The sequence below is a fragment of the Cervus elaphus genome, chromosome 5 (assembly GCF_910594005.1).
Source record: "Cervus elaphus chromosome 5, mCerEla1.1, whole genome shotgun sequence".
Lineage (NCBI taxonomy): Eukaryota > Metazoa > Chordata > Mammalia > Artiodactyla > Cervidae > Cervus > Cervus elaphus.
Window position 1 is genome coordinate 108,102,961 of NC_057819.1, and position 24,155 is coordinate 108,127,115.

The following is a 24,155-nucleotide window of genomic DNA, read 5'->3' on the forward strand; positions in this document are numbered from 1 at the left end:
TAAACCAAGTTCCTATTTAGATGGGATATATATTTCAGGACTCTGTTTTGTTCTCATCCATTTGGTTTTTCCTACATCAATATCACAGTTTTTATTATTAGATTTTTTATATCTTTGTTGTATGTCTTGATATATAACAGGAGGTGCTCCTCTCATCATTCTTCTATTTCAAAGTGTTCTTGGCAATTCTTGTGCTTTTCTCGTCCACATGAATGTTGGAATCAGTATATCCATAAAAAGTTCTGGCGGACTATCAATAGGGATTAATTTGAAGAAGAATTAATGTCTTTTAAAAACTGAACTTTTCATCCAGGAATATAAACTGTTTCTCCATATTTGATACTTGTATGTCCTTCAATAAAGTTTCGTAGTTTTCTTCATTATAGGTTGTGTATGTGCTCAGGCGCTAAGTCATATCCCACTCTTTGGGACCCTGTGGACGCTAACCGACCAAATTCCTGTTGTATATTATAATATTTGATCATTTATTCCTAAATGCCGTATAGATTTTTTTCCATATAGATTTTAATTAATGTAAATTACATCATTTTTCTATTATATTTCCTAATCTATTATTGCTTCTGTACAGAATAGCTATCCAATTTTTCATATATTTATGGGGTTGCAAAGAGTCCGACACGACTGACTGAACGACAATATTTTCTAATTACCACATTTATCTTTCATAAGCCACAATCATATTCTAAGGTGTTGGTGTTAGATGTTTTGGGTAAATATTCATATCACGGTAATTAATACCATTTATCCCTTCACATGTTGATGTACACCTCTTATTTACTTCTCTTTATTTTTTTCTGAATTATCTTTTTTCTTTCTTTAGATTTGGCTACGCTGGGTCGTCGATGCTTTGTGTGGGCTTTCTCTAATGGTGGTGAGCAGGGGCTACTGTTCATTGAGGTGTACGGGTTTTTCATTGTGGTGGCTCCTCTCCTTGTGGACCACATGCTTTAGGCACGGGCCTTCAGTAGTTGGGGCACAAGGGCTTAGTTGCTCCCGAGGCATGTGGAATCTTCTGGGACCAAGGATTGATCCCATGTCCCCTGCACTGGCAGGCGGATTCTTATCCACTATGCCACCAGGGAAGTCCTCCTTTTCTTTCTTATGATAGTGACTGGGTACTACAGACTTGTTTAATGATAACAATAGTATCAACTCAGTTTATCTCAATCCTAACTTTAAAGAAAATGTTTTTAATACTTAATTGTTAGGTAATACTTAAGTAATGCTGCTGTAGGTTTCTGATGGAGATATCAAGTTAAGGATGTTTCCTTCTCTACTTCACTTAAAAGAAGTAGTTGTTGCTGTCTCCAATCATGAAAAGGTATTGGATTTTATCAAAGGCTTTTTTTTTTTTAGTATCCATTGAAATGATCATTTCCCTCTTTGGTGTATCAATGTGATGAATTGCATCAACAAATAACCTTGCATTACTGATATTTGAATCATCTTTGCATCACTTTTAACACACTGATTCACTTTGCTAATATTTCATTTAGAATTTTAAAAATTTATGTTTTTTAGCAAATTTAGCCTTTGGTTTTCTTTTTTTGTTATTGTCCTATGCTTGTTTACTATAGTATCAGCATTATGTCAGCTTCATGGCATGAGTTGGTTAGATCTTACCATAAAACCACCCCGGTCTCTTTTCCGCAGGTAGATCTTAAGCTACTTTTTCTCCAACTTTTTTTCATGGCTGGTGTTATATTCAGGTTTGATACTATTTTTAAGGGAATTAAGATAATTTATATGCTCCCTGAAAATTCTAAGTTTAATCCAGATTTAATCCAGTCGTACATAATATTAATTCTTTAATAACCTCTGGTTCTATAATAATGTTTTCTTCTTTTTTCTAATATTGTCAGTTTGAGTCCTCTTCCCTTGAATAGACTGTAAAATTTTTATCTTATAGGTCAATCATCAGCGTTTGATTTTGGACATCTTGACATTTATTTTTTATTTTATCAATTTCTGTTGTATCTATAAAGAATGAGTAACAATTCTTATATTCTACTTAGGTCTGTATTACTTCTCTTTTTCTAGCATCCTTAGTTTCATGCTCCAATAACTTCAGTTTCAGTTTTTCTTATTTTCTAATAAATGTGTTTAAGTTAATAAATTTCCCTCCACTTATTTTTTTTGCATATATATAATTTGGTATGTAGCATCCACATTGTCATTAATCTAAAATAATCTGTTGTTTCAGTTTTACTTTCCCTTTTGTTGTTGTTCAGTCACCAAGTTGTGTCCAACTCTTCAGGACCTCATGGAAAGCAGCATGCCAGACTTCCCTGTCTCTCACCATATCCAGGAGTTTGTGTCCATTGAATCGGTGATGTCCTTGAATACTTTCCTACTTAAGTACAAACGATGTGAAATTTCAGGTTTGACTTCCTCTTTAATGTAAAAGCTATTTCAAAAAGTGTTTTTAAATTACTTTTAAAGTGAATAGAATTTTTTGCTATATTTGTTGTTAATTTCTAGTGGTAATGTTCTTCAGACAATTTAGGTCATAAAATTTCTACTTTGGTGTATTTTGGTGAAAATTTCTTTGCAATACATAACCAGGCAATTTAAAATTATTCCATGGACATTTGAAAAGAATGTCTATTCTTGGAAAATACTGCAAGAACACAGATATTTAATCAATATATAAAGTAAATAAATATTATACATTTTCTATAATTCAGTTATTCCCTTCTGGTTTTTCTCTCCATTCATAACTTCTGGAATTCCTACTTAGGTCAACATCAAAATTAATAGAGCTATTTTACATGTCATTTAGTATTTTTTCATATTAACCACATTGAGAACAGAAGCACAGATTTAACTTTAGAATCCAGATGCTACTGAGCATGTGAACTCATCTGTGATTGATTGTGTAAGTACTGACCAAATGATAAAATTTAATAGGTTAAAAGAACAGCATATATTGGGATACAAATTACCAAATAGCAGAATACTGAATTTTATGAAACTTGTAAAGTCAGCTTAGCCAAATATTTTATTAAGCACCCTGTGAATGGCAAAGGCACAGATAGTAGAAACTATTTCCCTGCTCTCATGGCAACACAGATCTCTTATAGAGATAGGACACACACCAATGCAAGATAGCTAAGTAACAAAAAAAGGCAGCACACACTTTCATGCCAAAATAAATGGCCTAGACAATAAGCACTACTGCAGTCCAGGGAGTGGGCAGATGGGGTTGTGGACACAAGATTGCTTATGTAGAAACCTAACTCCAACTAGTTTTAGCCAAAAAGGAACTTATTATTAGTTCATCAGTATTTGATACCTTAGTCTCAACCTCAGATTCTCTTAGCCTCACCTTCTCTCCTTCCAGCTGTCACTGCTGTGACTAGCTCTGCACAGGCTCTGATTAACATCACACAGATACAATCTGATGTCTCACCTCACACTGTGTGCCTTGCCTCCTGCCTAGGGACCTCCCAGTTGCCACTGAAGTGTATGGCTTCCAAGGTCTAAGACCATAAATATGGGAGAGTTAATGTGCCATGATACGAATCTTGATCAGTGGGAGATAGCAAGCAGTGTATAAATTCTTCACCCCTTCTTTCCTCAAATAGATTGTCCTGGAATGCAATTTATGTAGCTTCTTGGAGGACTGGCTGGCTCAGCAATGCAAATTTTTATTTGTTCTCCCTCCTCCCCTGTCTGATTTCCCTTGTCCCTCATTCCTGCTCCTTGAGCTTTCATTCCCAATTAAAGTGGTAACACAAAGCTTTGATATCCTGAAGCTGAAAGCCCAGATAGAGGTGATTCAGGGCCACAAAGCCTATTTCCAGGACTAGGTTCATATTTCATGGCAAAGAGTCCTTATCCCTCATACCTCAGATAGAAATCACAGGTTATTGGTTTCGATTGGCCTAATAGGGCAGTGGTCATCCCTGAACCCATCACAGTGGCCAGGAGAATGCCATATCCTACTTTTAAACTAAATAGTGGGTCTACAAGGATAGAAAGTGGGAGAGGGATGGATGCTCAAACAAAAATCAGGGCTATTGCAGGAGGAATGGGAATGAATGTTGTTTAAAGTAGCAACAAACATGCAGCACAGACAGGAAAGGTAGAGATAAAAGAAATGAGCTTTCCTGAAGCCCCGGTAGAATTCTCCACAGAGAGTTTTTAGGTTTTTCCCAAACCAAAAGATTTTGGCTTACACCATGCCATAGAACTCTTTTGTTTCAAGGTGGATAGAAATACTGGTCTACAGGCAGGGCCTATTATTTCCTTCCTAAAAGACAAAGTATTTCATCTTCAGAGTAACCAAACAATTGAAGAGCATCCTACTCCATGGAGTGATCAAAGCAACTGCATACCTCCTGACAAGGCAGTCCTGTGTGACAAGCACTATACTGGGCTCTGGGGTTCAGTGCTTACTGAGACAGGTTCCAAACAGAATTCCAATAATGTCATTTCCCAACTGAAAAAGTAATCAATATCTTCCCATCCATTAAAGCAAAATCTCAACTTTCTAACCCAAGGTCCTCGGTTATCAGTCTTCTGCCTACCCAGCCTTCTCTCTAGATTCTCACCTTCTGAATTTAAACACCAGCCACTCTGAAACGCCTATCCTTTCCCTAATATTCTTTGTTCTTTCCTTGGATTAGGCAACTGCAGAGCAAAGCCATCAATCAGTCTATGTCAACTGACTATAAGGCACTATAGAGCTTATGTGCTAAGACACAAAAAAAGTGTAAGACATGGTACCTGCCCTAAAAAAATAAAAAATAAACATCTTGGAATTAATCTAACATAGGAGACAGGACACAAATCATGGGAAGTTACATAACCTAGGAATTAAGTAACACCAAGGCATGAGATTTGAGAGACATTTTGAAGGTGGGAATGACAGGTAGGGGTGACTGTATCTGAGAGAAAAGCGTGTTAATAATATTTGTTTACAGTTTAAAAGTAGTTTCACATATTTTCTTACTTGAGCTGAATCAAATTTTTATCAGCTGTAAGAATCAAAGTAAGAGGAGGATGAGAGGTGAAAGGTCAGGAAAGGAGGGGAAAGGCGAGAGGAAAGGAAGAAGGAAGCAAGACAATGTGAACATCTATGTACGGTGTTACTGTTCACAAAGAATTTTCACCACACCGATGAGGCATCATTTCATTTGATTCTAACACAGATCAGAGGGTAATTATTGCACCTATTTATTAGATGAAGGCTAAGACTCAGCAAAGTCGTACTCAACTATTAATAATATCTGGCAGAACAGGATGCAAATACAAATCCTCTGGTCTCAAGTTCATAAGTTCTTACTACACTCAACTACAGCTGAGATAGGAAGTTGAGTATATTCTATGTCAATGAAAGAACATGAAAAGTCAAAAGGGAATATTCCAAGTAGCTATCAGTAAACAATGTGAAAAGTGACAGAAAGATCAAGGAGAAGCACTGAGGAAAGATGGCTAGAACTGTTTTGCTTTGCCTTTTATTTTTTAAGCATTTGAGTCAGACTGAAATGTTAAAAAATTAAGCAATAGATTGGAAATCAAAGTTGTAGGCATCAAAATAAATCACGTTTAAAACATCTGGGCAATTTCTAGACTGAAATTTAAGATAGAATCATGTTCAGCCATGTATTTGGCACACAGTATGTGAGATGCTCATACAAATTGAAGAGAAAAACAAAGACCTCTGATGGAAACACAGAGCAAAGGCACGAATAGAAAATTCACTGAAAGAGTAATACAGGCTCTGATAAAATGTGAAAATATGTTCATCCTACATATGTTCAAAGAAATGCAAATTAGAACAAAGAGATGCCATTTTATTTATCAAATTATCCAAGAATAGAAAAAAAAGGTATGAAACAGGCAAAATTATACATTGGGAGTATTAAGTAATATAATCTTTCATGAAAGTGGAGAATTATGTATTAAGAGCCTTAAAAAAAAAATCCTTTCTCTCTGACCCAGTAAATTCACTTGTAGAACTATCCCAAGGAAATAATCAGGGATGTAGTTAAAGACATATATAAAAATGTTTGATTAAATATGATTTTTTAATACAGAAAAATTTTCAACATCCTACATGCTGAGCAATGACTAGATTATCCTAAATCACAGAATGCAGTCATTAACAATGATAACCATGACAACGCTTAATGTCAGGAGAAATTAGAAACAATGTAATGCTAAATGAACTGCAGATATGAAACTGCATATGCAGTAGAAACTCATTCAGAAAGAAATGGAGCAGAATGCTTACAATGGTTATCACTGTATGGTGAGATTAAAGATGATTACTGTTTTCTTATTTCTATTTTCCAAATTTTCTACAATGAGCATTTCAAGGTTTTATAATGAGAAAGAAACCCTGATATTTTAGACTTGAAAATATTTGTTTTTGAAGATTCAAGTTCAGGTTTCCTTAAAAGATATTAAATTGGTATTTTTGTTGAGAATATGCTCCAGCTGTAAATCATGGAGCATTTAATGTGGATTAAAAAGTAGACCTAACCCAGGCAGTTACTAGGTTTGGTTGGAGCCCTTATCTCTGTGATTATCTTGCATTTTCTTTATGGTTTTATAAGAAGGCTGTTGCAGTGCCTGTCATCAGACTCATGTTAAGGTAGGGAGAAGGTAGACAGTGTCCAGTGGTGATCTAAAAAAAGACCCCAAATTATTTGTCATTTCCCCCTTGAAAGGTAAGGGTCTACGTGCTTTCTTCTTGGATCTAGACAGGCTTATGATTACTTCAACCAATAGACTATAGCAAAAGTGGTACTTTATGACTTCTGAGGCCTTGCAGCTTCCAACAGGCTCTCTTACAATGTTCATTATCCAGAAACTCCCTCTTAGGATGCTTTCTCTCACAACAGCCTGCCAGGCTGTGAGAAGCCCAAGCCACAGGGCGAGTTCAGAGGCCATGTGTAGGTGCTCGAATCAACAGTGCCAACTGAGCCTAGGCTTTCGGTCATCCCAGCCCAAATGCTAGACATGTAAGTGAAGAAGCCTCCAGATCCATACTGTCCAATTCAGGAGCTACTGGCCACATGTGGTTATTTATATTTACATTTAATTAAAACTAAATAAAATGAAAGCTTCAGTTCCTCTGTCACACTGAACACATTTCAATTGCTCAACAGCTTCATGGGGATAGGGGCTACCATACTGCACAGCACAGATACAGCATCTTTCCATCATTGGAGAAGACTTCCCAGGTGGTGCTACCAGGTGGTGCTAGTGGTTAAACACACACACACACACACACACACACACACACACACTTGCCAATGCAGGAGACATAAGAGACATGGATTCAATCCCTGAGTCGGGAAGATACCCTGGAGGAGGGGATGACAACCTACTCCAGTATTCTTGCCTTGAGAATCCCATGGATGGGGGAGCCTGGTGGGCTATGGTTCATAGCATTACAAAGAGTCAGACAAGACTGAAGTGATCTAGCAGGTACACATGCATCATTGGAGAAAGTTCTATTAGACTATCCCTCTCCAAATGATTCCTGATTAAGTTTTCCCAGGTGATGCCTATTTATGTCTCATTGGCATAAGAACAGCGACACCCTTACTGCAGTGAAGGCTGGGAAGATAACATATTTAGCTCCTATAGCCTTTTTAGTCAGGCAGACAAGAGGAAGGGGAGAGGGCATGGGAAATGGGTGACATAGCAACAATGTCTGCTACCACTGTGTGTGTGTGTGCTGTACTTAGTCGCTCAGTCGTGTCCGACTCTTTTGGACCCCATGGACTGAAGTCCGCCAAGCTCCTCTGTCCATGGGGATTCTCCAGGCAAGAATACTGGAGTGGGTAGCCTTCCCCTTCTCCAGATATATATATATATCTCCAGAATTGCAGGGTCATGTTATCTATTTCATAAAATAGAATTTGCATATATTTCTATTTTAAGCAGTGCTGCACAACAATAGATGCAATCTATGCCTTAAATTTATATATTATTATAATATTTTCAATTTTCATTAACCGAGTGTGCCATGGATGAAATCTATAATTCATATATTTAAAGTAATAACATTGGCTTATGGAAACTTTAAATAAATGTGCTTTTTACTTAGAAATGTTGTTAACACTGTATCACTCCTAGAATTTGCAACTATAATCTGTTGCTAAGCTCAAAATCCTCATTCTTGGCTGATAAAAAGAAATTTCAAAATTTTGTTTGGGTTTTTGTTCATCAAGATAATAGGAAGAAAGCAAGTTATAAGAAGACATTCTCCTATCAGACCAAGTTGCCTGTTCCAAAGATAAATGGGTTTGTTTAATGTTATCTAGTTATCTTGTAATTATAAATGTGTGTGTTCCCATCTCTTGGAGAATGTATGGCTCTCCTCTACTAATCCATATGAGAAATCATAGGATACCACACTGAGTTTCCATAAGTCATAAGTTCTTATCTTCCTTTGGGAAATGTTCAGGAAAGAATTGGTATACTTGGCTTTAATAACACAATGATTAGCTTAAAATTGTTCCTTATTAACAATTTTTAAAAATGTGCATGCTATGGTTTATGTTGCATGACTGTCTAAAAGAAATGAATAACCACAATGATACAAACACCGTTACATTTGCATATTGCCTAATTTTCAAGAAAACATAAACGTTGATTCCCTAGACTAAAAAATGAGCCTTAGTAAATACAGATCATGTGATGGTGATTCATCCATAATCTTGTCTCAGTTTGCAATGAAGTACAAGGAGAATTAGAAAGTTTAGGATATATCTCTCTCAGAAATCAGGTGAGGTGTGTGTATGTGTGTTTATATGTGTGAATGAGATAATAATTCAGGACACTTTCAAGAACCATTGGAACTTTATCTGTCTGTCTCTCTCTCTTTTTTTTTTTTTTGGCTGTACCAGGGGCCTTGCTGAATCTTAGTTCCCCCAGAAGGGATTGAACCCAGGCCTGCTAGTGAAAGCACCAAGTCCTAACCACTGGACCACCAGGGAATTCCTTGGAATTTGCCAATCACTTTATTGTAAGGCATTGCTCCAGGAGTTGTGTGGAACACAGTGATGTGAAAGGGAAGGGCTGTGATTTTCAGTGACTATCACTTGCCCAAAGAGAGGAATACCTGTTGGTTGTGATACCACCTGAAGGTTAATAATATCAAATTCCTTTTTTCTCTATAAATTTAAATACCTATTTTAGCAGTCTACTCCCCTACACAATTCCAAAGTAATGTTAAATAGCAATAAATTGTATGTAGGATCCTTTAAAGGGCAAAAACTTGAAAAAAAGGAATTTTATGCCTTGTGATTGGCAATATTGGAAGGATATGAATCTGGTTTTCTTTGTATTTGCAATCTATATTTGGAAAAGAACTGCATTAAATACTTCAGGGGCACTGAGTTTTAAATGTGGATTTTTTAAATTGAAAGAGTTAAGAAATTAGTTAATCCAGTAAATATTTATAGATGAGAGAACTAAAAGTTGAAAAAATGTGTGAAATTCAGATTTCCCAGTATTTGCTCTTCAGTACTTTTTCTTGTGTGCCATTGGTATTTATTTATGTGTGTTTTTATTTATGTTTGGTTTGAAACATTCTCATACCCTTGAGCAGCAATAACATGTTGTAAATCTAAATTTCTGATTTAAAAATTTTATTTACCACTAGTAATATTTAATTAATACCTATAAGATGGTTGCTCTCAAATTTTAAACCTGGGATTATAGATTGGGAGCATTCAGAAAAGAGAATCTGTCTTCCCTTTAGAGAATTCTTGAAAAGTATAAATAAACTTGAACAAAATTACAATTCATCTATCTCTAGTTAGATATATTAATCTCAGCCAAGCATAATATGCTCCTCTAATATAGTGATGTATTTCCAAGTTACAAATCAAGATGCATGGCTAAATCATGGTCCTGCAATTCTGGATATTTGGTACCATATCACTGGCCTAATGGTAAGAGAAATTGGGCTCTGGAGAACACGGAAAATCAACTCTTTCTCTGGATAAAAGTGTTTCCCAGATATCCTATATTATTCTAATTTCTGTGCTCAATTAAATACATTTTAAAGAACAAATGAAATATTCACTATAGAAAAAAATACAAGTGAGCAAAAGGAAGACAACACTGAACGGATAATATAAATTTTTTTGATGCAGAGGAAGGGATGTTTTAATTTAAAATGCTTTCATACTGTCACAACCAAATCTCACTCTTCCTCATTAACTGAAAAACCCAACTGGTTTTAAACACTAAAACAGAACTTGAGTAAAACTTCTATTTTTTAAAAATGTTGCCCAAGTTTTAGAAATCCACACAATAAACAAGACAAGTCACCGGACCACTCCCACCCTCAGCCTATTTCACAAACCCATCTTCCCTCCTCCTCTTACACACTTTGAGGCTTTAGAAATACCCTTTTTCAATTCTGTTCCTTCTAAAAGGTGAGCAGAGCGGGGCAATAAAGTCAGGTTGGACAGAAAAAGCCACGACGAGATTTTGCGTCCATAAAGCGAGTTTGTGCCCCAACAGCGCAGCTGGTCTACATGGCTGGTTTAGCCAACACCCCACTGTTCGGTGAACTGCGATTTAACTTCCTTATGGTAGTTTCAGAGTGCCGGCCTCTCCGTTTTGAGGGGAAGGCGGAGACCCAGTTGTTTTCCCAGGAAGCACTTCTTCAAGTGCACAGGAATGGGGCGAGAGGAAGGCCAGGTGACCGGCGTTTCATTCCTCGCTTCTCTTTCTCCTACCCTTCTCTCCGCGTAGACTTTCTCTCCGCCTTTCCCTGTGCAAATTTGACGTCGGTCTCCTGGATACCAGACAGCCAATAGCCTGGTAGCTAAGGGAGAAGGGTGGCCAATCAGGCGTCGTTGCTACCCGTGAGTAATATTTTTAGCCGGAGAGGGACTCTCGGTTTCACTCCCAGTGTAACTTCGTGTATTTCTCTGCTGCAGGTTGTGGAAAAGAGAGCTTTCCCGCCCCCTTTGAGGCCTTCTCTTTCCCCGCTCCCTATGTACTTGCCCAGATTTCAACTGAAAATTATCTTAAACGCAAAACACAAGAAGGCACTGTGTTTATTATGTGTATTTACGTTAAGATAGGCACTAGAAATACACGCATGCGTACATATACACATATACGTACACAATTTGGCATGGAGGCCTGGATTGGGACATTCGGAATAAAATGTGTTTCTTCTTAGTCGCAAGCCACCCCCACATCGGAGCTGCTGCCGGGTCGCACGGGGAGGTCTGATGTGGGATGCGGAGGCAGTTAAACTGTCACCTAGGCGGGAGGTGTGGCCAGGTGGTCTCCCTTCCCCACCCCCAGCCTGGCATGGCAACTTTGGGTTCTGCCCCTCTATGAATGGCAGTTGGCCTAGGCCCTTGAGGTGATTAATATTCAATCAGTACAAGAGTCCCTCTCACAGTTCCCCCTTTTTTTGGACTCTCCTGGGTGCACTGGAGGCCGATACTTGTTAGCTTGTCAACGAGTGGGCTTTTCCTTGGCCACAATCCCACAGTCTTTGTCCATTCTCCCCTCCCTCTCGGGGTCTTGGGCTCTTCTCCCTGTTCACCTCGCCGCTACGCCCCCAGCTTCGCTCCCCTCCCCCTTTCTCCACAGTTCTCCGCCTAGACCTAGAGTCAGCCGCCCCAAACCACTTCTGTCACCCTCTCTGGCATGTCTTTCCCCCAATCCCTCTCCAAATTTTCTCTTAATCCCGCCCACAGTGTTTGGAAGATTATCGGTTCATTGGCCACCCTGGAGACCAAGAGGTGTGGCCTTGCCCACTCGGCCCTCCGCGGCCTGTCAGGACTTGGGCATGCGGGACTTGACCAATGGCGTCCGGGGGCAGGGCAGGGGCGGAGCCAGTGGCCAGGGTCTAGGGTACCCGGTGGGAGGGCGGGGAATGGTGACGCCACCCGGAGCTGTGTGACGCGGGGCGGGCGCGCGCATCCCTACGGGAGGGGATGGGGGTGGGGAGGAGAATATAAAACGAGAGGCGGGGCGCGCGCCGCAGCAGAAAGAGTGAAGCTCTGGCCCGGCGCGGAGTGGGCGCTCTACGGGAACACTGGACCGGGCACCCTGGGCCGGGCACCGGGCTGTGTGGAGAAGTGAGCGGGCTCGCCTGACCCCGTCCTTGCCACCCCGAGCCAGAAGGGGCGAATTCCTGAGGCCCCGGCCCTCCGCAGCCTCCTCCCGGCGGCGTCGGCGTGCAGTCTGCCCGGCCAGCTAGTCGCCGCCGACCCTTCCTTGCCCCCGCCCCGCCTCCCCTTCTCCGCCCCGCGGCCGGGTCTGTGGTGGAAGCAGCCCGTAAGTATCTAGGGGCGGCGGGCGGGGTTAAGAGGAGGAGGGGCTGCAGCGGCTTAGAGCCCCCGGCCCTCCGGGCTCGGGATGGCGGCGTCGCGGCCCGGGCGCGGTGGGGACCGTCTCCCGACACCCGGTCGGAGGCGGCTCCTAGGGTCTCCGGCGCGCCCCGAAGGCGGGGCTGGCCGGCGAGTCGGGCTCGGCCGGGCCGGGTCACCGGGGAAGGGCTGTCCGGGGCGAGCTGAAGGGAATCGGGGGTTGGGGCGCCTGGGAGCAGCGGCGAGCTCGAGGGGAACGCTGGAGTCCGCGGGGCCGCCGGGCCTGAAAATGGTGCCGAGGAGCTGGTGCTCCCCGGACTCTGGCTGGGTCCCAGGAACCTCGGAGTGGGGGGCAGGGAGCGGCGGGTCGGGTTACGGCGGGGGGAGGGGAGCGGCTGACCTGGTGCGACCGGCGCCACGACCCGCCGGGTGTCCAGCCCCCGGCCCCGAGTGGTCTCTTTTCAATTTCTCGTGGCTTTCTCCCTCCTCCTCTTGCCGCTGCTGCTGTAGCGCTTGGTTCCGAAGGCTGTGAGCAGAAATCTAATGAGACCCAACTGGCTGTTTATGTAATTCTTCATGCTCCGGTCTTTAAGGCGTTGCTTTGAAACTACCTTTCGCCGAGCCTGAATTTCGCTCGACTGCACCTTCACGCAATTTGGCTTAATCAGCTGCCTTTGCCAGCACACGGGCTTGGAAAGTGTTTGTAGTTTGGGGGCAGCTTGGGATTCTTCTCCCTTTATCACCACGAGTATGGAAAATGAAACAGATGGGTTAATACCAACTTGATTTTTTTTTTATGTCCTTTAAAATCAACCTAAGTGTACAGATAGATCCCTTTTGCAAATATCTTGTTTGCCCTTGGTCTTTTCTTATCCCCACCCAGTGCTGATCCAGCAAACGTTTAAAGGTCGACCTTATCGTACATGCCTCTTCGGCTGTTCTCTTATCATGAGAGAGAGAGTTGGTTTTGAAAATCAGAATAAAACCCAGAAACCCTACCCTTTAAACAGAATAATCAGTAAGAGTTTGAAGTTAGTTGTTTCTTTTGTTATACTTGATGAACAAGAAGTATTTTCAGATTTAGAAAAATACACATTAAATAGTATAGAGAAGAGGTTGTATCATGTACTTTGAAAATTAAAATAATTTTCCTTACATCTCACATTTGGGATTGTTTGATAATAAAGCAGATTTAAGCAGTATATGTCCAAAATGAACTGAAATACAGAATTCATTTCTAATCTAGTGTATAGGAGTATGACCAACGTTTAAAACAAGCATATACAGGTATGTAGACAGATGTTGGTTTAGTATGGTTTCCAATAAATATTCTTTTGAGAACTGCAAGAAGAAAAGGAATATGCTGTATATTCTGAAAGTGTTTTTCCTCTTAGAACTCTATTCAGAAACAGAAAGTAAATAATAGGGTTTTGTTTTGCACATTTTAAACTGTAGATCTTGTTTTCCCAAGATTTTGGTCTTCAATAGACAGTTTTCTATTGGTAAGTCCTTACATTTTGTGCTGATTAGATTTTTCAGACTTTCTAGCTTATTAGACTTTTTCAAAACTGAAATTACTCTGGGGCTAAAAAAGGTTGTGGAACTTAACGTTTATCTTACGTGGACATGTTTTCTTTTGTTTTCTATGTTTTCTTTAAGGAACAAGACCGCTTGAGGTGAAGGATATCTACTAATACCAGCACTTTGAATGAAAATTTGTTTCTCTGCCACAAACTGAACTTTTTTGTCTGTGTCTGGGGGGAGTTGAAACACAAACCTAATTTTGTGGCATAGCAGCTATGCAGCTTGAAATCCAAGTAGCACTAAATTTTATTATTTCATATCTGTATAATAAGCTTCCCAGAAGACGTGTCAACATTTTTGGTGAAGAGCTTGAAAGACTTCTTAAGAAGAAATATGAAGGGCACTGGTATCCTGAAAAGCCATACAAAGGATCAGGGTTTAGATGTATACACATAGGGGAGAAAGTGGACCCAGTGATTGAACAAGCATCCAAAGAGAGTGGTTTGGACATTGATGATGTACGTGGCAATCTGCCACAGGATCTTAGTGTTTGGATCGACCCGTTTGAGGTTTCCTACCAAATTGGTGAAAAGGGACCAGTGAAGGTGCTTTATGTGGATGATAATAATGAAAATGGATGCGAGCTGGATAAGGAGATCAAAAACAGCTTTAACCCAGAGGCCCAGGTTTTTATGCCCATAAGTGACCCAGCCTCATCAGTGTCCAGCTCTCCATCGCCTCCCTTTGGTCACTCTGCTGCTGTAAGCCCTACCTTCATGCCCCGGTCCACTCAGCCTTTAACCTTTACTACTGCCACTTTCGCTGCCACCAAGTTTGGCTCTACCAAAATGAAGAATAGTGGCCGCAGCAACAAGGTTGCACGTACTTCTCCTATTAACCTCGGCTTGAATGTGAATGACCTCTTGAAGCAGAAAGCCATCTCCTCCTCAATGCACTCTCTGTACGGGCTTGGCCTGGGTAACCAGCAGCCGCCGCAGCAACAGCAGCAGCCATCCCAGCCGCCACCACAGCAGCAGCAACAGCAGAAAACCTCTGCTCTTTCTCCTAATGCCAAGGAGTTTATTTTTCCTAATATGCAGGGTCAAGGTAGTAGTACCAATGGAATGTTCCCAGGTGACAGCCCCCTTAACCTCAGTCCTCTCCAGTACAGTAATGCCTTTGATGTATTTGCGGCCTATGGAGGCCTCAACGAGAAGTCTTTTGTAGATGGCTTGAATTTTAGCTTAAATAACATGCAGTATTCTAACCAGCAATTCCAGCCTGTTATGGCTAACTAAAAAAAGAAAAAAATGTATCGTACAAGTTAAAATGGTTGGGCCCAAGGGGGATTTTTTTTTTAATAACCTCCTTGAGTTTTTTTTTTTTTTTTTTAAGCTTATAGTAAGGATACATTCAAGCTTGGTTACAAAAATAAAACATGCATCATTTTTCATTGCCAACCAAGCACAAAGTTATTTTATACTGACTGTATATTTTAAAGTATACTCTCAGATATGGCCTCTTACAGTATTTAAGATATAGCAAGGACATGGCTGATTTTTTTTTTATAAAAAATTGGCACTAATAAGTGGGTTTATTGGTCTTTTCTAATTGTATAATTTAATTTAGTACAAAGTTTGTAAAATATCAGAGGATATATATATTGTTTCTACGACATGGTATTGCATTTATATCTTTTTACTACAGTGATCTGTGACAGCAGCTTCATGTTGTATTTTTTTTACTGAAATTGTAAAATATCCATCTCAAAGACATCACCTATTCTAAAAATTGTGTACAGGATATTCCTTTAGTGGTGGAATTAAAATGTACGAATATTTGCTTTTTCAAAAAAAAGTATTTTCTGTTAAAGGTTTAAAAATTTTTGCTATATATTATGGAAGAAAATGTAATCGTAAATATTAATTTTGTACCTATATTGTGCAATACTTGAAAAAATGGTATAAAAGTATTTTGAGTCAGTGTCTTACATGTTAAGAGGGACTGAAATAGTTTATATTAAGTTTGTATTAAAATTCTTTAAAATTAAAAACATTTATTGTGGTCTTTGTTTTTAAGTCTTTGCCAAAGATCTAATTCTGGAATTATGTTGTAAATGCTGATACAGCAGAAAGATCTGACTCATTGAATCACAAAGTTATAATGGAAAGCAGTTCCTCTACTAGAGCACAGATAGTAGCTTGCTATATAAAAAGTTGTGCTTCACCTGAGCAACGCTTGGGACAGCTTTGTTTTTAGCAACTAACTGTTCAGTCCACATGTCTCCCCACAACAAGGGTGGTAGGCTTAAGGCAAGTCAACCTTATTAAAATTGTGTCACACTAACATCTAAGATGGAGTCAGGTGATAAAATGAAATTCTCTCATGTAAACTGAGGGAATTTATTTGAAATGTATATGGAGAAAGAAATCATTGGATCAATTTTCTATTTCTGCATGGGAGATAAATAGCTCAGAAAACTTGCTTGACAAAGCAGCTCACCTGACTGCTTGAAAAAAGATGATTTAGGTCTGTTTTTACTGATCCTTACACTTAAAGACTAGTCATTGTAACTGGAGAATTTATGATTAACATCTATTCAAAATCGGACAGGTTGTTAAATATTAGTATTTCTGTGCATTTTCCTATCAAAGTTTACTCACAGGTTTTGGGTTGGTTTTTTCCTGGTTTGGTACTTCAAAGATTAGTCAATGTGTCAAATTGTAGTGGCTCCTTAAGGAGGGAGGTTTTGTTTTTTTTTTAGCCCATGAGTTGCAAGGGTGAGACACATTGTTAAAGTAAAATAATGAATCATTTCACTGTTTAAATGTCCACTGATACAGTGTTGACATTAGAAAATTGTCTTGAATTAGAATAACTTTCTCTGCTTTTTTAATGAGAAACCAGCACTGTCCAGGTTACTTGTGAGATAAATTTGGTCTCAAATGAGGTTTTTTTAGACACCAGTCTACAGAAGCCTTTTGTCTGTTACCCTTGTAATTTAGAGGAATAAAAAGTTTTAAGGAAACAAGCCCTAAAAACAACAGAGTTAAGCTGTTCTGTCAGCTCTATGGTGAGGCCTTTGTCCATTAGTGGACAGAATGAGGTTATGAAGAAGTATTGAGATAGTGACTGGAACCGGGAGAGATTTTTCTTTGTATGCTATCACTTATGTGATTTTGTGATCGAGTTTGAAAAGCTGTAAAAGAATAATCAGAGTAACAGTTTTAAATACTAGTTTCTGCTAGAAGCTTTTGGGTAAAGTTATAGGCTTAACTTGGAAGAAAACTGGTCTTTTTATAAATGAAGAAAGGCTCAAGTTAACTTTTTCTAAAAGCAACTGGCCAATAGACACGAAATAGAGTTTGTAACAATCAAGAATACTAATACACATATTCAGGGCTTCTTCCCTGGTAGTTCAGGTGGTAAGGAATCTGCCTGCAATGCAGGAGACCAGGCTTTGATCCCTGGGCAACCCACTCCAGTATTCCTGCCTGAAGAATTCCGTGGACAGAAGAGCCTGGTGGGCTACAGTTCATGGGGTCGCAAAGTCACACATGACTAACACACACATGATACATATGTATTCATATTTTAAATAATTGAACTTTATGACTATCTTTCAGATCTTGGATATGCGTGTACTGACAAAATCTGAGGGAAATTTCATATTGGTGCATACATTGATTTGGTGCTGAAAACATTAACTTGATTTTATCATGATTGGGTTCAAGAAAATTAGTTGATTTGAAATTGATTTGAGCTTGGTATCCTTGAGGTTTTGTTTTTTTTTACAGAATGAACAAAGGCTCTCTGTTTTCATGCCCTTTTTGTTCATGAGGAATGGAAATTTTTAAAGGTGCTTTTGTTTAGCACAACTTAGAAAACCTTAGAAAAGTTTACATCTTAGTCTTTTTTTCCCCCACTGCCATCACACTTTTTGACCTTATGTGTGGAGACTTTTAGTTGACAGTTTTGCTAAGTTAATTATACTAATAGATTTTTCCTTTTTTTGCGGGGAGTGGCTCTTCAATAGCTATACTGTGGCAGCCTCTGAATGGCCCTATCTTGGTGTCTAAAATGCTGCTTTACAAAGTACGTATATCATTGATGAGTGAAGATGATGATTCCAAAAAGTAGTTCTCTGATTTTAGAATATTCCTTTATTGTCCATTTTCTAAAATCATGTGTATTGTTAAATCTCCTTTGGATAACTTTAACCTATATTAGATGTCAAACTTACAACTTCAGTCAAAATGCCTCGTTAAGGATAAATAATCTCGGACTTGCCTGGTGGTACAGTAGATAAGAATCTGCCTGCCAATGCAGGGAACAGGTTCGGTCCCTGGTGGGGGAAGATCCCATATGACAAGGAGCAACTAAACCTGTAAACCACAGCTACTGAAGCCCATGAGCCTAGAGCCTATGATTTGTAACAAGAACCACCGCAATGAGGAGCCCATGAATCACAAATGCAGAGAAGCCCCTGCTCGCTGCAACTAGAGAAAGCCCTCACACATCATCAAAGGCAGCACATACACACACAAAAAGATGATGATCTTTGTTTACTGTAATTAATGTCTTAACTTTTGAAGGTGAAACTAAAGGTATCCTGAGTTTAAAGGGTTTTTCTAATGTATATCAGTGCTATTCACATATGTTACCCATATTATAATTGACTTAATCTAACAAATGTCCAGAACTTAGGTTATTTTTAAATGTCAGTGTAATGCACAGAGAAAATGAAGTACAGTTGAGCCTTGAACAGCATGGGGGTTAGAAGCGGCACCCACCCTCCACTCAGCTGAAAATCCATGTATAACTTATAGTCAGTCCTTCCAAGTTCTACATTGAGGATTCAACCAACTGCAGATCATGTAGTGTTATAATATTTGCTACTGAAAAAAAATCCCCATGTAAGTGGACCCACACAGTTCAAGCCCATATTGTTCAGGGATAAACTGTACCTCTTTTTGCATGTACTTAAGCCAATGAAGTAAAACGCTGGTTGGAGACCTTCCTACACAAGCAATATAGCATAGACATTCGTGCCTGCTCAGGGTGTGTGCTCAGTTGCTCAATCATGTCTATTTGCAACCCCATGAACTGCCAGACTCCTCCGTCCATGGAATGTTCCAGGCAAGAATACTGGAGTGGGTTGCCATTTACTATTCCATTATCATTTCCTACTCCACGGAATCTTCTCGACCCAAGGATCGAACCTGTGTCTCCCACATTGGCAGGCGGATTCTTTACCACTGAGCCACCTGGGAAGCCATAGCATAGGCACAGCACATTAAATGTATTTCATTGCCTGACTAGAATATATCAACCTGTCAGAAGGCGGATGACAATAGTGCAAGATGAGGTAAGGAAAAAGTCTGACGAGGATGTAAAATTACCATTGCTTAATAAAACCCATTCTATTGTTTAGTATGCCAATCAGCTGATGCTTAATCAATTTGAGTTCACTTTAGATCAGAGTTCTCCAGTTTTTTTCTTATATTAAGAAGATACCTTCTTTTTTTCTTGTTGTTGTTGTTCAGTCACTAACTCGTGACCATCTTTGCAACCCCATGAACTGCAGCACACCAGGCTTCTCTGTCCTTCACTATCTCCCTGAGTTTGCTCAAACTCATGTCCTTTGAGTCAGTTATGCCATCCAACCATCTCATCCTCTGTCACCCCCTTCTCCTATTAACTTCAGTCTTTCAGCTTCAGCATCAGTCCTTCTAATGAATATTCAGGTTGATTTCCTTTAGGATGGACTGGTTTGATCTCCTTGCAGTCCAAGGGACTCTCAAGCATCTTCTCCAGCACCACAGTTCAAAAGCATCAATTCTTGGACACGTGGCCTACTTTATGGTCCAACTCTCACATTCTTACATGACTGCTAGAAAAACCATAGCTTTGACTATATGGACCTTTGTCAGCAAGGTGATAACTCTGCTTTTTAATATGCTGTCTAGGTTTGTCATAGTTCTTCTTCTAAGGAGCAAGCATCTTTTAATTTTTTTCTTAATTATTTTTTATTTTTGTATTTATTTTTTAGCCATACCACATGGCTTGTGGGATCTCAGTTCCCCGACCAAGTACTGAACTGTAACCCAGGACACTGCTTCAGAATCTTAACCACTAGACCACCAAGGAACTCCCGTGGGATGATATCTTCATGCTTCAGGGACCTAGGACCAGGAATTCCCTGGCAGACCTAGGGAATAAAGGACCCAGAACCAATGTGCATACAGTTGGAAAATTAATACAACGCATACTTTTTTAATGTTTTAAAGTTAACAGACACTTATATATCTTATTGGACTTCCCTGGTGGCTCAGATGGTAAAGCGTCTGCCTACAATGCAGGAGACCCAGGTTCAATCCCTGGGTTGGGAAGATCTCCTGGAGAAGGAAATGGCAACCCACTCCAGTATTCTTGCCTGGAAAATCCCATGGACGGAGAAGCCTGGTAGGCTACAGTCCATGGGGTCGCAAGAGTCGGACACGACTGAGCGACTTCACTTCACTTATATATCACTTTCTGCTGTGCTGTTTACAGAAGGGGGCTATGCCGTGTGCTCAGTTGTGTTCAACTCTTTGCGGTGCTATGGACTGCAGCCCGCCAGGCTCCTCTGGCCATGGGGTTCTCCAGGCAAGAATACTGGAGTGGGTGGCCATGCCCTCCTCCAGGGGGTCTTCCTGACTCAGGGCTCAAACCCGTGTCTCCAGTGTCTCCTACATTGCAGGTGGATTCTTTACCCACTGAGTCATCCAGGAAGCCCTAAGGGGGGCTGAGGCACAGCTTAATATTGCATGGCCAATAAGTGGCAGACTTCGGATTCAAACTCATGTAGTCTGTTCCAGAGTTCTTGCTCTTAAGCTCCATGCTTTGTTCCCTCTCAATGGTTGCTATTCTACTTTGAAGTTACAGGAATAAGAACTTTTTTTGATATATTAGCCACATCACTTGTAGAATCTCTTTACAAGAATGTCAATGAGAAGAGGCTTGTGGAAGGCTCTTAGCCATACTCCAAAGTCATGATTATGTTTTGAAAAGTATACTTTGGAAATCCAGTGGCCATAAACTATAATCACAGGTTCTCTGGCAATGTTTTTAGAAATCATTGTTATATCAATTCTATAAGTTTGATTTTCTTAATTTAGTTGTGTTTACTTCTCTTATTTTGGAGCCACTGGGTGATGATTCCTTCAAATTGAGTAAGGGCTATATCGCTTCTAAGTAAAATTGTGAACATTGACCCCCCCTGTAGCTCTTTTGACACACATTCCTTACCTGTGCTGTTGATAAATAATATAAGGAAAGACCAAGTAAGGTATCAAAATAGTCTTCAACAATGTGTTTCTAGTACCTATGGTTTAAGTTACTTTGAAAAACTATCTTAAGGCTTATCTTTGTGGTATACATGACTTCTATACGTATAGATGTTGTGGTAACTAGTCTTTTTGCTTTTATTTTTAAACCTTAAGGAAACCAGATGGCCTCATTTTGAACTGATTCTGAAAGATTTTCTTAAAAAAGATCAATATATTTTGGTTTCAAATAAGAAAGGGGACTTTCCCGGTGGCTCAGTGGTAAAGAATCCACCTGCCAGGGCGGGAGACAAGGGTTTGATCCCTACTCTGGGAAGATCCCACATGCTGTGGAGCAACTAAGCCCATGTGCCACAACGACTGAGCCTGTGCCCTAGAGCCTGGAAGCCACAACTGCCGAAGCCTGAACCCATGCTCTGCAACGAGAGAAGCTGATGCACTGCAGCTAGAAAATAACCCCCAACTGCCACAACTAGAGAAAAGCCTGCGCAGCACTGAAGACCCAACACTGCCAAAAATAGATAAATAAATTAAAATTACTTAAAATAAGAAGTAGCTACATTTTAGAAGGATAAGCTATTATGAAGGAACTTATATTTCCTTTATTGTTTTTTGTGTGTGTTATGTGGTGTGTTTTATTTTAGGCCATGCCCTGCAGCATGTGGGATCTTAGTTCCCTGACCAGGGATTGAAACCATGCTCCTTGCATTGAGAGCACAGAGTCTTAACCACTGGACCTCCAGGGAAGTCACATATATTCCCTTTATCATTGCTATTCATTTTGAACATGTTTAAACTGCACAATAAACAAAAGCCCACTTAAAAAATAGCTCAGAAGAATTTCTGTAATTTCTATATGTATTAAATCTTGTTATACTAAATGTTATACTAAATGCCTAGTATTTTGATTTGGGGTTAAATTTAATTGGACCAAATATTGCTGAACCATTAGATGGGCTTATGGAGGTTTAGATTGGGCTAAAAGTCTTGTCAGTAACAGTATTTGACTTGTGAATAGTTAAACCTCTACTAACCATTTCTCAATGTTTGAGTTTTAAGATTTATATTTTAGAAGACTTGCTTTATACATAAAATCTATAAGTGAAGCTTTGAGATCATCTTACAATTAGGCAAAGCTTAGAAAAGAGGACATTGGGAAGCAGCTCATGTCTGGAGGCAACTGGAAATTGTGAGTCTAGTTCCTTTCTTAAGCATATTAAGAAATTTGACTCAGATGGCTCAGTTTCTTCATCTGCAAAGTAAGTATACAGTGATATCTATACACTTCCCCAGGGAATTACAAGGAAATAATCACCTTCTATCAAGAATTGTAATGTGTTCTTAGAAACCACGAGGTCCAGAATTTTATTCATATTTGTTGTGTTGCCCCTTGAAAGCAAGAATGTAAATTAAAACCATAACTGTCTTTATTCAACATTTTGTTGTCCAGTTTATTATTTGCATCAACAGAGAATTAAATGAAAATTCTACAGTAATATCCTAAAAGCTATTTTGTCCTTGTTTCCATAATAAATACCACTGAGTTTGTATTTCTAGTTTTGAGTCGCTGATAGGGAAACCCGTGTTTCAGCATTCTTTTTTATACAATCAGCAAGTTGATTTAAACCTAGTGTACAAGTTGACATTCCTTTTGGGAGCAGTCAAAAATGTTTGCTGAAGTGTCCACACTGTTGTGAAAAGTATTGAAATGGTTGTTCCTAAAGAGTACTTGCTCAGGAACAGGAAGAGTTAAAATGTAGCTTTGAGGGTAGATGGGTCATGTGGATAACGTCTTTAGCTTTATTTTAGTGCAGGTAGAAAAGAAGAGGAGGTTTGCTTTACAGAAGGGAAAAACATTGAGGACTTGGAAGGAAAAACACATTCCTCATCTGGCATTATGAGCACTTTACTTCACTGATAAAATATGACCAGTGTGCAGAACAGAGAACAGGTGTAAAATATTTTTAGACAAACCTTGGCATATGCTGTAGGTCACACCCCTTCTGTCTATACACTCAAGTGTTTCAAAAATAATGTGGAAAAAACACATTAACAAAATAAGATATTGCTTTTATGGGGTTTTTGTACAAAACGTTAAAGTCAAACATAAACTTCTATCCCAGCCATCAGGTTGCAGCTATTTTTAAACCCTAGCTCTCCACATGCCCTTTGACAGCTTTTGAGTCTCCTTTTCCTTCCTTAGTGCTGTTGAGAGAGCTGGGAGAATATGGCTCCATAGCCTCTTTTGGAGCATGAAAGCTAGATTGTGATATTTCCCCAAACCAGATACTAATTCAAAACAATTTTGAACTTCCTTTAGGCTAGAAAGGTAAGACAAGCATGGATATGGCATTGTCTAGCTGGGTTTATAGCATGTGAGTATAAGTTGATGACTTCTGGATACTGATAGACAGGAATACTGATGCTCCTTCTATCAGTATGGTTTAAGAAATGGAATCATAGGACCCTACAACTGTCTATTTTAGACCAGAGTTTAGATGTTCTGTGACACGAGTTCAGTAGTTCTAGGCACAATTCTGTTTTCTGTTTTTTGTTTTGTTTTGTTTTTTTTGTTTTCTGTTTTAAACTAAATGCAAGTACTCCTTTCAGATGGCTTTTCCTGGCCACCTTTCCAGCCAAACATGGATTCATTTCTAGTAAGGATGAAGGCTGGCTTTTTATTTGTTTTGTAATGAGTATGTCTGCTGTTTCTTTACTGATTCTTCAGATCTGCCTACTGATCTCAGAGCTCTTTTTAAAAAAAAAAAGAAGAACAAGAACCTTCCTTGTTTTGTACACCACCTGCCATTCATTTTTTTTTTTTTTTTGGCTGCACCTTGCACGAACCCACACCCCTTCCAGTGGAAGTGTGGAGTCTTAACCACAGGGCTGCAGGGAAGCCCCAATTCATTTTAAAGTTCTCTAGAGTTCTGTGACTGATTTTCTGCTAATTCCTTTCTATTTCCAGGAA

General features: G+C 39.6%; 1 protein-coding gene and 1 non-coding gene across 2 annotated transcripts; both read left to right on the forward strand.

The window, feature by feature from the left end:
- Positions 1 to 11,978: 11,978 nt before the first annotated feature.
- Positions 11,979 to 15,909, forward strand: TOB1 (transducer of ERBB2, 1). The gene is made up of 2 exons (XM_043904137.1): positions 11,979 to 12,300; positions 13,992 to 15,909. Exon 2 carries the CDS (start codon positions 14,132 to 14,134, stop codon positions 15,152 to 15,154), a length of 1,023 nt encoding a protein of 340 aa, XP_043760072.1. The 5' UTR covers positions 11,979 to 12,300; positions 13,992 to 14,131; the 3' UTR covers positions 15,155 to 15,909.
- Positions 15,910 to 20,176: 4,267 nt separating this feature from the next.
- Positions 20,177 to 20,248, forward strand: TRNAC-ACA. The gene has a single exon. It is a non-coding gene; the product is annotated as a tRNA-Cys (tRNA).
- The last annotated feature ends 3,907 nt before the right edge of the window (positions 20,249 to 24,155 follow it).

Excerpts from the sequence above, each read along its gene's own strand:
- TOB1 (XM_043904137.1), top strand. The coding sequence starts at position 14,132 with ATGCAGCTTGAAATCCAAGTAGCACTAAATTTTATTATTTCATATCTG.